Source organism: Propithecus coquereli, unplaced genomic scaffold, assembly GCF_000956105.1.
Source record: "Propithecus coquereli isolate 6110/MARCELLA unplaced genomic scaffold, Pcoq_1.0 Scaffold38, whole genome shotgun sequence".
Lineage (NCBI taxonomy): Eukaryota > Metazoa > Chordata > Mammalia > Primates > Indriidae > Propithecus > Propithecus coquereli.
In genome coordinates this window covers 7,103,156-7,117,121 of record NW_012149507.1, presented here as the reverse complement: position 1 = coordinate 7,117,121, position 13,966 = coordinate 7,103,156, and the positions used below count along the sequence as shown (strand labels likewise).

At 34.6% G+C, this 13,966-nt stretch overlaps 1 protein-coding gene across 1 annotated transcript in view; it reads left to right on the top strand.

The window, feature by feature from the left end:
• ROCK1 (Rho-associated, coiled-coil containing protein kinase 1) overlaps positions 1–13,966 on the top strand; it is a 182,152-nt gene that overhangs the window by 116,174 nt on the left and 52,012 nt on the right. Inside the window, exons 13-16 of the mRNA XM_012652083.1 lie at positions 1,923–2,014; positions 10,500–10,635; positions 11,841–11,932; positions 12,038–12,284. Coding sequence (XP_012507537.1) covers positions 1,923–2,014; positions 10,500–10,635; positions 11,841–11,932; positions 12,038–12,284 — 567 coding nt within the window. The remainder of the gene's footprint in view (positions 1–1,922; positions 2,015–10,499; positions 10,636–11,840; positions 11,933–12,037; positions 12,285–13,966) is intronic.

Below are 13,966 nucleotides of genomic sequence, written 5' to 3'. Positions count from 1 at the left end.
TTAAAAGGCAGATGACAAACTGGTGGTATGGTGGTGGAGGGGATCAATTTGAGGAAGAAATAAGAATTGCTAAAGTGGCTATTAATCATATGAAAATATATAACCTGAAGGAAATAAAATGAGGCGAGACTTTTTAAAATCGTGTATTGAATTGGTGAATTGTGTTTTTAAATAAAAATTTAGTGCTAGGGATTGTGGAGTGTTATTTAATTTATTTGCATTTATTTTCCTGTGAAAGTTCAAATGTTTGATACATTCTTTCTAAAACGTATATCTCATCTATGCACTAGAACTTTGTTTGGACACTTTATCCCACAAAAATTTAGCTCTCTGTTTTTTAAAATTTGGCTTTCCTTGTCCTACTTCTAGCCTCTTCTTCAAGCAAGAGCTGGAAGAATTTGGTTGGAATAAGTGGGCAGGCTAAAAACAAATTTTTAGCTAGAAGTTCATCCCTACCACCAACACATATAGATTGAGTTAGGACTGATTCTAGTCTAATTCTCTATATTCAAATCATTTTAGGTACATTCATTTATTCAACAAAAATTTCAGTTAATGTGTGAGATAATTTGCTTCCCAGCAATATAGTACAAAATGAAACATAGCCCCTATCCACATGGAGCTTGTAATTTGGTGAGGAAGACAAATAAGTAATTTTCAATAAATGTGGGATGTGTTAAGCTGGAGAGAAGAATAAAATGATACAGGAATATGTCAGGAGATGCCTATACTATTTTGTCTGAGATCAGAAAAAGCTAGAACCAGAAAGGTCAATGAGAATTACTGGGAGAAGAATAGAAGTGTTAGGGTCCTGGGAGTGGGTATCTGTGAAAGCCTTGAGGTAAGAGCTCGACTGGCCAGTAATGTGCAAGGGAAAGAAAAGCCTGCAGTGTGGCTGGGAAGGTCACAGGGTCTAGATCTTGGAGGACATTTTTGGGCAAGCTAAGAAGTTACCAAAATATGCTGTTTAAAAAGAACTTCCTGGTAAATTGGTAGCACTTGGCATTTGTTCAGCTAAATAGAGGTGAAGGAGGAAGATGAGTCAAGGATGTTTCCTAGGTGATGTCATTTACTAGAGGAGAAGCATATTTGTATTGGGGGTAGGATTGTGGAGGAGAGGGAATAAGTTCATTTTTGGAGATGCTGAATGAAGTATTTGATGAGACATCCATGTGAAGACTTTACATATATAGGTTTGGAGCTCAGAATTACGTTTTGAGCCAAAGAAAACAAATTGTTATGGAGATAATACACTTTTAGTTCATCTCAAATTTTTGCCCAAGTTGCCAAATGGTACATTTACTGATTTGATGTATGCCACCTTCCCCTTCACTTACTTAAGGTTAAATGTCTAATTTTTGTGTAGTAGCAAGTATTGCATGAGGAAGTTTAGGGATCCCTAACTTGAGATCCCTAAACTCCCCCAAAGGGTCTACAGATAGAATTCAAGGTCCTTACACTTGAATGAGAAAAAGTAAATATTTTCTCTAACTTATAATTGAAATTTAGCATTTCCTTCAGCTCTGAGCATAGGCAACAATCCATAATTAATAACAGTAGTTATGAGTTTTTTATTACCAGTAGAAATTACAGGAATTTTCTTATATTACAGTTGTTACAGTTATCTCTGTCATTTATGCTCATCACTACTTTGAAATTACTGCCACTAGATCTTATGATTTAATATATTAATAAACATATTACTACTAAATCATATATATTTTTAAAAGTTTATTACTGTACCTCAATATAATTGGCTTCTTTTAGTCATATGTATTTTTTTATGTTTTTAAACATATTATCTGAAAAAAAGGCCATAGGCTTCACCAGACTGCCAAAGAGCTCCATGGCACACAAAAAGGTTAATAAACACTAGTTAAATGAAAAAGGAAGGAATGTGAGTGTTCAACTCTGAGCAATAGGAAATAAACATATTTCTAATCTATATTACTTTTGTTTTTACAGAACTTCAAACATAAAACTAGACAAGATAATGAAAGAATTGGATGAAGAGGTACTTTTTGTTTCCTAATCAGAAGTTTTCCCTTTCGTGATTTTTTCCCCCTTTCAAATTATTTTGTTTCCTGAGAAAATTGCATTTGAACTCTATAGGTTGAAACACAAAACAGAACCAGAGAATTATGATGAAAGCCTCACATTGGAGCTGCAGGTTCAGGTGTTGCAGATTAACTTTTACTTTAGTTTCCTTTGTACAATTTTATTCTACAACCATGTTCAAATCTTAGAACATACATTTCAGTTCAGTGGTTCTTGATAGTTGAAAAGTGAGAAAGAAACGAGAAGCAAGAGATCAGGAACTGAATCTGGGACTATATCAGGAAGAGCTGACAGACAAATAGGGAAGGGGGAAATACAATTTAAAATATTTTAAAAGGACTGACGTTGACGTAATCTCGTGATGAAATGGGAAACATACCAATTTTAGAACTATTCATGTTTTCTATGGTTACTTAGCAATTTTTTTTTTATTATCAAGGAAACATAGTATAAACATTTCATGATTCATATGTTTGTTTGCAGACATGAAGTGCCTTTTCATTCCTCTTAGATAAATATGTTTCCACCATGTGTATGAAGAATCCGCTGAAAAGAAATACACTCACTCTCTATATAGTCTTCCTCTAATGTGTTACTTCTTTTGTCCTTTTAAATTTAATCTCTGTGATAGTTTTTTTGCTGTCTTAGTTTTTTTTTCCCCTGAAAGAATGATACTGTCAGTGGTTTGCTTTCTTTCATTTGTAGCTTTGGACATGCATATAGTCATCCATGAAGATTTAGATAGCATTTTACCAACTTGCCATTTGTCAATACGTACTTAACTATAGCACTATCTATTTGACTCTAAGTGTTAAAGGAATTCTTTTTGCATATCTTACACTTTTTATTTCATTTCTAAAATACAGATGAAATTTAAGTGTGCTAGATTTAATATATTCATCTTTCCAAATTCAAATTAAAGAGTTAGATCTTAGTGATAAAATTAGAATGGTCCCACCTCTGGAAAGATAGAGTAAAAGTACTTTTCCTATTCTTCCCACTAAGTGCAGCTAAAAACCCTAGACATCAAATATAAAACAAACAGATTCTGAAAAGTGGACAAAACAAAGCAGACCAGGCTAGGGCACTTGAGTCCTGAGAAACAACACAGAGATGAATGCTCAGAGTTTGGGGGTTTGTTTGTTTTTTTCCCTGCATATATCCCAGATAGATGGGATATATGGGTGTTGGAGGAGGCCAGTAACCTGGAAACACCAAAAGCCCTGAGAAAAGCTGCTTTCCCTAGCCTAAAGACCAAGAAAGGAAAAATGTAGCCCACTCCCACCAGCAAAGGCTGAGTGGGAAGCCTAGACTTTCTCCTCTGCCATGCCGTAACACACCCCAACTCCCAATCAGGGTAGGGTCAGAGAAGGCCCAGTAAAGGGATTTTCATTTCCTCGGGGTAGTAACAAACCTCTCCCCTCTCCCCAGACAGTGTAACAGAGGCCATGTGGGGAGTCTAGACTTCCACTTCCACCTGACAGTAATGAGGCACCCCTCAATCTGCCTGCTAGGGTGGTGTCAGAAGAGGCATAAGAGGGAGTCAGAACTTTTACTGCTGAAAATACAAGCTCCTCTCCATAACATAGTATCTGTTGAGACCACATAAGGAGCAGTAATAAGGTACCTCCTCCCCCTCCCCCAGACATGGTATAATCAGTGGAGGCCTAGTGAGGTGCCAGAACTCCCACTTCCACCCAGCAGTAATGAGGCTCTGCTCCCCCCCACCTCAGGTGTCGAAGAGGCTGAGTGGAAAATCTGAACTTCTGCCTCCACCTGGCAGAAATAAGGCAGCACCCCCTTAGTTCCACCAGAACAGTGTCAGAGGAGACCTGGTAAAACAGGATTTAAATAAGATCCAGAATATTATAAGATAATATGCAAAATGTTCAGATTTGAATAGAAAGTTATCATAGTGAGAACTAGGAAAATCTCAACTAGAATGAGGAAAGACAATAAACAGATACCAACACTGAGATAACACAGATGTGAGAATTATCTGACAAGGATTTAAAGGAACTATTATACACATGTTTCAGTGAACAAGTACAAATATACTTGAAACAAGTGAAAAAATAGAAAGTCTCAGCAAAGAAATAGAAAGTTTTAGTTTAGTCATAGATGATATAACATAGAACCAACCAAAAATTACAATAACTGAAGTAAAAATCTCAATGGATGGTCTCAGCAGCAGAGTGAACAATGCAGAGGGAAAAAAAAAAAAATTAGAGAACTCGAAGATAGAACAATAGAAATTACCCAGTCTGAACAACAGGGAGAAAATGGTTGGGAAAAAAATGACAGTGCTTCAGGGACCTATAGAACTATAACAATAAAGTGCTAACATTATGTCATTGGAATTGCTGATGGAGAAAAGAAAGGGGGTGAGAAGAAATGGTGGCTGAAAATTCCACAAGTTTGGCAAAAGACATGAACCTGCAAACAAAAGACATAAACCTACAAGAAGCTTAGCAGACCACGAAAAGAATAAACCCAAAGATATCCACACCAGGATACAGTTGTCAGATTTCTGAAAACTAATGATAAAGAATAAATCTTAAATACAAAAATCTTACAAGACACCTTACCTAAAGGGAAAGAACATTACACATAACAAATTTCTTATCAGAAACTATGGAAGCCAGAAGGAAGCTGTACATTTTTCAGTGCTAAAAAAGCCCAAAAAATACCAATCCAGAATTCTATGTTCATTGAAAACATCCTTCCTAAATATAAAGAAAATCATGACATTCTCAGATGAGGGAAAACTAAGAGCATGTTCTATTTCTCTAAATAGAAAGAAAGTGGTAAAAGAAGGAATCTTGAATTATCAGGAAAAAAGAAGGAACAGTAAAATATGGGTACATACAGTACACTTTCCTTCTCTTGAATTTTTTATATTTGACAATTGAAGCAGAATTTATAACATTGTTATGGTTCTCCACGTATGTAGAGTAAATATTTAAGACAATTATAAACAAGGGCGTAAGTAAGTCATAAAGAAGGGTAAGGCTTTTTACACTCTACTCAAACTGGTAAGATGCCAACACCAGTAGACAGATGTGCTATGTATATATAATACCTAGAGCAGCCACTGTAAAAGCACTGCAGGGAGATGCACTCAGAAACAGCACAGGTAAATCAAAAGGAATTCTTAAAAACGTTCAAGTAACCCACAGAAAGACAGGAAAGAGAAAATGGAGAAACAACAGAGATCAGACAAAAAAATGGCAGACAACCATAACATACCAATAATTACATTAAATGGAAATTAAATCGGACACCAATCAAAAGAGGTTGTAAGAATAGATTTTTTAAAAATCCCCTACTTTATGCTGCCCCAAGAAACTCTTCAAATGTGATAATATAGGCAAATTGAAAGGAAAAGGATGGAAAAGATAGCACACAAACATTAATGAAAATAAAGCAGCAGTGGCAATGTTATTAATAATACCAAATAAAGTAGACTTCAGAGCAAAGAAAATTACCAGGGGCAGAGAGGAACATTGCACAATAATAAAAGGGTCAATCTACTAAGAAGAAATAGTAATAGTAATCCTAAATGTGTGTGCATCAAACAACAGAGCTACGAAATATGTGAAGCAAAAGCACAAATCTACAATTATCATTGGAGACTTTTAACATTCCCATCTATGCAGAGAATTGGCAAACATATAGGAGAACTCAACCATTCCATCAACCAATAGGATCTGTTCAACATTTATAGAACTCTCCACTTAACAACAGCAGAATATACATTCTTTTCAAGTGCTTAAAGAACAAATACCAAGATAGACCACATCCTAAGCCATATAGCAAACAAATTTAAAACATTAAAATCATAGTGTTTTCTAACCAAAATGTAATCAAACTAGAATGTATAACAGAAAAATAACAGAAAAAATCTGCAACATGTGGAAACGAAACAACACACTTCTAAGTAATCCATAGATAAAAGAGGAAGTCTCAAGGGAATGAAAAAACATATTGGAATGTTAATTATGTCTCCTAAAGCTGTTACGTTAAAATGGTTATGACACTTTATCTTTGAAAAGATTTAATTAAAATTTGTGAGATGCAACTGTTATAGTGCTGAAAGGGAAATTTATAGCACTAAATGCTTGTTTAGAAAAGTGGAAAAATCTGAAATCAATAATTTTACGTTTCTACCTCAAGAAACTAGAAAAATAAGAGCAAAATAAACCCAAAGCAAGCAGAAGGAAAGAAAAGTAAAGATAAGAGCAGAGATCAATGACATAGAAAACAGAAAAACAGTAGAGAAAATCAATGAAACAAAAAGCTAGCTGTTTGATACACAAAGAGTGCAATGCGCACCACCTGAAGAATGGACATATTTGAAACTCGGACTTAGGGGCGGAGGCGGGGCAAGGGCAACATATGTAACCTAAACATCTGTACCCCCATAATATGCTGAAATAAAAAAAAAATTGGACAAAAAAAAAAAAAGCTAAGTGTTTGAAAAGATAAACAAAATTGGTAAACCTCTAACAAGACTGACAAAGGAAAAAGGACACAAATTATCAAATCAGGGATGAAACAGGGCACATCACTCACTACAGACTCTAGAGATATCAAAAGGGTCATAAGGGAATACTACAAATAATTCTGAACACAATTGAGAAATTTAGATAAAATGGACTAATTCCTCAAAAAATATTAATACAAACTACAACATCTCACACAATGTGAAATAGATCATTTCAATAGCCACATATAAGTGTTAAAGAAAGTGAATCAGTAGTTGTAAAACTTCAAAAAATAATCTCCACAAACAGATGGTTTCACTAGAGAATTCTATCAAGTGTAATTTTTAAGAAAAATTAACACCAAATCTATACTATTTCTTCCAGGAAATGTAAACGAGAAAACTCCCCAATTCATTTTATGAGGCTAATATTACCCTAATACCAAAATCAAAGACTGTATTACAAAGGAAACTATAGACCAATATCTCTCATGAATGTAAACACAAAAATCCTTGATGAAATATTGACAAAATTGAATTCAGCAATATTTAAAAAGATACTGTACCCAACTATGGTTTATTCCAGAGATGCAAGGCTCATTTAATACTTGAAAATCATTCAGTATGATTCACCATATTAACAGGCTTAAAAAAGATCATATGATCCTATCAATTGATGCAGAGAAGGCATTAAACAAAATTTAGTACCCACTCATGGTTAAAATTCTCAGAAAGCTCAACTTGATAAAAAGTATATACACGAAACCTACAGCTCACTTCATACTTAATAGTGAAAGAGTGAATGCTTTTCTAGCACAAAAGAAGGATGTCCACTCTCACCGCTATTATTCAACTAGTACTAGAAGTTGTAGCCAGGACAATAAGGCAAGAAAAGGAAATAAAAAGCATACACATCAGAATGGAAGAAATAAATCTGTCCAGATACTTTGTTCAGATGACATGATGGTTTAAGTAGAAAAATCATATAACTGCAGTAATCAAGATTGCATGATCCTAACTGAAGGGTAGACATACAGATAAATGGAACAGAATAGAAAACACAGAAATAGCTCCATACAATTACAGTCTGTTTATTTTTGACAGAAGTGTAAAAGTAATTCAATGGAGGAAGGATAGTCCTTCCAACAAATGGTACTGGAGCAATTACATATCTATTGGACAAGATATGAAGCTCAATGTAAGTCTCACACCTTATGCCAAAATTAAAATGATTCATAGATTAGAATGTAAATATAAAAGTATAAAACTTTTTAAAAAAATAGAGGAAAATCTTTGGGACATACAGCTTGGTAAAGAGTTCTTAGATATGATACCATGAAATGAAAGAAAATTGAATAAATTGGACTCAATCAGAATTAACCACAGTTGCTCTGTGAAAGACCCTATTAAGAGGAAGAAATGACAAGCTATTGGGGGTGGGTGGGATTTGCAAACTGTGCATCTCACAGAGGACTCTTATGTAGAATACTTAAAGAACTCTCAAAGCACAACAGTAAATAATCCAGTTTGAAAATTTACAAAATGACATACATTTCACCAAAAGAATATGGATGACAAGCATATGAAAAGATATTTGTAGTATTAGCCATTTGGGAAATGCAGATTAGAACTAGCGTGAAATGTCACTCTATAACCATTAGAACAAGTAAAATTTAAAATTGTGTGAATACTAAAACTGTCAAGGATGTAGAAAAACTGGGTCAGTTGTACATTGCACATGGAGACATAAAATGGAATAGACATTCTGGAAAACCATTTGGCCATTTTCTGAAAAACCAACCATGCAGCCACCATGTTACCCAGCAGTTGCAGTCTTGGGCATTCACCCAGAAAAATGAAAACTTACATCCTCACAAAAACCTGTATACTACCATTCATAGCAGCTTTATTTGTGATAGGCAAAAACTGAAAACAACCAGAATGTCCTATAGTAGGTGAATGGTTGAACAAATTTTGGGTTATTTGTACCATGGAGTACTACTCAGCCACAAGAAGGAATGAACTAGAGATACATACAACTGTTTGGATGGATTTTAAGGGCTTTATGCTGAATTTAAAAAAGCCAGTCTCAAAAAGTCGTATTGAGCCATGGGTGGTAGCTCACTCCTATAATCCCAGCACTTTGGGAGACCAAGGCAGGAGGATCACTTGAGGCTAGTAGTTTGAGACCAGCCTGGGCAACATACTAATAACAAGACCCCATCTCTACAAAAAAAAAGAAAGAAAAATTAGCCAGGCATGGTGGAGCACGACTATAGTCCCAGCTACTCGGGAGGCTGAGGCAGGAGGATCCCTCGGACCTAGGAGTTTGAGGCTGCAGTGAACTATGAGTGCACTGCTGCACTCCAGCCTGGGCAACAGAGTGAGACTCTGTCTCTATTTAAAAAAAAAAAAAAATCTATAGAAGAGTTCCCAGATCCAGAACAAACAAACAAATAAATCGGTCATCAGTCGGTCATATTATATGGTTCCATTTATATAACATTCTTAAAAAGACAAATTTTAGACATGGAGGATCATTGTTTGTGAGGAATATGGGTGAGAGAACAGGGGTGAGTGGCTATAAGTAATGACTGGAAGGAGGTCATTGTGATGATGAAACAGTTCTGTATCTTGACTATGGTGGTGCTTTACGTGAATCTACACTTCATGTCAATGTCAATGTGTTGATTTTGTTAATATACTATTATTATTGATATATATAGTGTAACTATTGGGGGAAACTGAGTGTAAGGGTACATAGGACCTCTTTGTACTATCTTTGCAACTTTTTGTGAATGCACAATTATGTAAAAATTTAAAAATTAGCTAAAAGAATAAAATCTTGGAATTGGAAATACCTTGAATGATATATATAAAATTTTTGTTTAAAGATGGGAGAGCCCAGAAAAAAACACACTGTAAAACAGATTTTTCCCAGTGTAGAGTCTTAAAGATAAAAGTGAAGCATCAGAAACAAGATATGCTGGTGGTAATAGCTCAGAAACAGAAGATGAGGTTTTTTTTAATTTGTGAAAATTTGGGTATTTTAACCCTTCTCTCCCTTGTGGTTTCTTTTTCTAAAATAAATATTTCCTTGATTACTTTTTAATACACATTAGTGGGTAGATATTAATAGAACATCTTAGAAAAGATTAGCAAATTGTTGAGACAGGGAGAGGATTAAGGGAGACATAGAGGAACTGGTAAACTCACTGCACACTCTGTACCATTTGGTACCATTTGAGCTTTGCATCACTTAATTATTAAATATGTAATCATTATCTGATCCTTTCATATTTTATACCTTAAATTTAGGATTGTTAATAAACCAAAATATTGGTAGTATAATACAATATGATTGTCTTAAACTAAGAAAACAGTTTTTAATTTGAAAAAGTAAGATTCATAGGGTTGTACTTTAAATTCATGGATTCAAAAGGAAAATTCTACACATCTAGTTCAAATAAGCGGATTCTCACTATCTCTTATAAGGCAAGGAACTTCCGTTATTAAGAAGTTGTTGGCTGGGCACGGTGGCTCATGCCTGTAATCCCAGCGCTTTGGGAGGCCAAAACTTCCTTGAGGCCAGGAGTAGAGACCAACATAGCAAGATTCTGTCTCCACAAAAAATTTTTTTAAATTAGCTGGGCATGGTGATATGCACTACTCAGGAGGCTGAGGTGGGAAGATGATACAAGCACAGGAGTTGGAGGCTGCAGTGAGCTATGATTGTGCCATTACACTCCAGCCTGGGCGACAGAGTGAGACCCCATCTCTTAAAAGAAATAGTCGTTATTAGAAGGTACTATCTAGTTTTGCAAAAAAAATAAATAAAATCCATCTTAAGTTTTTGTTTGGGTTTTTTTTGTTGTCGATTTTGTTTTTAAGAACTAAGTATTCCCTTGAATAAATGACAAGAGTGTTAATTGCAATGGTGTTAACATAATTTCAGGGAAATCAAAGAAGAAATCTAGAATCTACAGTGTCTCAAATAGAGAAGGAGAAAATGTTACTACAGCATAGAATTAATGAGTACCAAAGAAAAGCTGAACAGGAAAATGAGAAGAGGCGAAATGTAGAAAATGAAGGTAAGTTGTTACTTCTTTTGAAAAACGCTGGTATTTCTAACACTATTCTTGAGTTCTTTATTATGAGGTTTTCTTAAATGTAGTGCCCATGATATATGTATAAAGCCACAATTCTAAGACACTTTATGAGCTAAATAACCCAGATCCCAAGTTAGATTTATAACATATTGAAGTCAGTAGTAAGTAGTATTTAGCTAGAATAGTGCTTGTCATCATTGTTTGCATATTGGAATCTCCTGGGAAGCTTTAAAGAATACTCCAGAAATTCTAATTTAATTGGTATAGATGGGTGGCCTGGGCATCAGTATTTTCTACAGGCCTCCCAGGCACTTCTAACAAGAAGTGACATTTGAGAACTGCTAAGCTAGAGTTTCGTGTGTTTTAATGCCAGTGTTACAAATACATTTAAAATAGCTTTCTACATCCTTCGATCCAGTGATTTCATTTATAGGGGTTTATTTTACATATATACTTGCATACATGCAAACTGATGTATACACAAGGCTGTTCATTGTAGCCTTGTTTAAGATGGCAAAAAGTATAAACAACGTAAATGTCATCAATGATATAAATTTTGGTGCATCTATATGGTAGAATACTATGCGGCTTATAGAAGAATAAAGCATCTCCTTATGTACTGTTATAAAAGAATCTCTAAGAGGTATCCTTAAATCACAGAAACAAAGTACAGATCATTTGTGTTTAAAACAAGAGTGATTGTTTATATATGCTTAAATACATATGTGAGGAGGAGAGTCAGTTAAGCAGGAGGCACAGAAGGACCAGAAGACAAAATGAAGGGAGAAAGCCTCATTCTCTACTGTCTACAGTTTGGAACCTTTTAAATTATATATCATTATTAAAATATTGAACTATTCAAGTAATTCTATTCAAAAATAAATAATATTAAAACTAGCTTTACAATATAACACTAATAGATTTATATAAAGGGAATAAAAGAATTTGAGATATTACAACAGTGAGAACAAATCTGTTTTTGCACTCCATATTATAAAACGATGCTCTATTTTTTGATGAATTTAAAATATAAGTACTTCCAAGATGGAATTTGGCTGTGGGGGTGGACCTAATGTGGCTGACTATAATGACCTAATATATATCACCAAATGTCACTTTTTAAAAGGAATTTATATTTCCCCTAAGAAAACTTTGTAATTTCTACATATTATTATTTCATTTTCTAGTTTCTACATTAAAGGATCAATTGGAAGATTTAAAGAAAGTAAGTCAGAATTCACAGCTTGCTAATGAGAAGCTGGCACAATTACAAAAGCAGGTAAGTTTTTCAAATGGATTCCTTTTTTAAAAATTATGGTTAATTAAAACAAGTTTGGTTGTACCTTGGTCAGAAACCTATTGTCTTGCTTTCTTTTTTAAATAGCTAGAAGAAGCCAATGACTTACTTAGGACAGAATCGGACACAGCAGTAAGATTAAGGAAGAGTCACACAGAGATGAGCAAGTCAATTAGTCAGCTAGAGTCCCTGAACAGAGAATTGCAGGAGAGAAATAGAATTTTAGAGAATTCCAAGTCACAAACGGACAAGGATTATTACCAGCTGCAAGCTATATTAGAAGCTGAACGAAGAGACAGGGGTCATGATTCTGAGATGATTGGAGACCTTCAAGGTAATATTTTTTCTTATTGTGGTAAAATGTACATCACTTGAAATTCACCGTTGTAACCATTTTTGAGTGTACAGTTCAGTGGCATTCCATACATCACATTGTTGTGCAACTATACCACTATCCATCTACAGAACTTTGTCATCATCCCAAACTGAAACTCTGTGCCTATTTAAACAATAACTCTTCATTCTCCCTTTCCCCTGGTCCTGGATAACCACCATTGTACTTCCTCTATGAACTTAATACTCTAGGTTCCTCATGTACGTGAAATCATACAATGTTTGTACTTTTGTGTTTGACTTGCTTCACTTAGCATAATGTTCAAGGTTCATCCATGTTGTAGCATATGTCAGAATTTCCTTCCTTTTTAAGGCCCAATATTTCATGGTGTGTGTATACCACATTTTGTTTATCCACTTGTCTGTCAATGGAAAGTAATTTACCATTTTAATTATTTTTAAGTATAAGGTAATATATTTGTGATCACATTGCCTTCGTAAATGACTTTGATGAAACCAGAAATGGTTAGCATTCTTTCTCTTTCAGGATAATGCCTACATTTGTATCACATTGTAATTCTTCACTCTCACAGGCATCCCTGTGAGGTAGGTAATGTGGATATTTTTTCAGTTTTACAGCTAAATTAACTGAAAACTTAATTTAAAAACTTGCCTAATTCATAAAGGTCTTACTCAAAGTGTGAGACTAATCCAGGCAAAGAGGATTATCACTATTAAAACCTAGGAATTCCTCATGCATTGTTGGGAGAAATAGAAGCTCAGCTGTAGAAATAGAATCCCATTACAAATTAAAAATTAGGTACTTGGGAAGGTTAGGACTAGAGATATTGACAGTCTTTGTGAATCTAAAAGGCAGAAGATTGAGTATAACAGTGAATAAAGGAGCAATTTTCAAATGATAATAAAATTTAGTTTGTTTCCAAAAAAATGCCTGGTTTTACCCACTTCTCACATATTTTTCTATTTTCTGTTTCTATTAGCAGCAGCATCCATACTACCTAATCAAAACAGATATGCATGGAAGTTGCCAGATTTCTCAGGAAAAACTGAGCGGGGGTGGGTGGGGGAGTCCATTTTAACCTTAGTCACAGATGGGAACATAGTTTGGGTCCCATGGGGCTTGATGATTAGCTATAATTCTGTGGAGAGAGGTCAGGGTCAGTTTTTGTGACTAAGGAAACAGAAATTAGGATCTCCCGTTGGTTCTTAGCTGAGAAATATTGCACAATCTTATTTCTCAGGGTCCAGGCTTAAAATAGATCTTAGTATAAGCAAGAAAGTAACCTCTTTATATGAAGTGGGAAAGCCTCATACTTGATTTCTTTAAATTGTTTTTTAAGCCTGTTTAAACAGCTCATTAGCTGTATAAAAGTCTCTTCATCTTCCTTCTTTATCTGTAGAACAAGGAGATTAGATTACTTCTGTAAATCCTTCCAATTCTAAAATTCTTTTAAATTTATGATCTTCTGTGTATGATTAAGGTTTAAGCTGCTTGCTTCCAAGGCAGAGGCCATCGTCCATGTACTTACCAACAGTGGTTCTTAGCTGAATCTATTTTTAGATGTCAGTGAAAGTTAAGGAAAATTTATAGCATGGTTTCTTACTAATCAGTTGATCCTTTTTCAATGCTGCGTTTAGTTTTAAACTTAAATGTAAATCAAA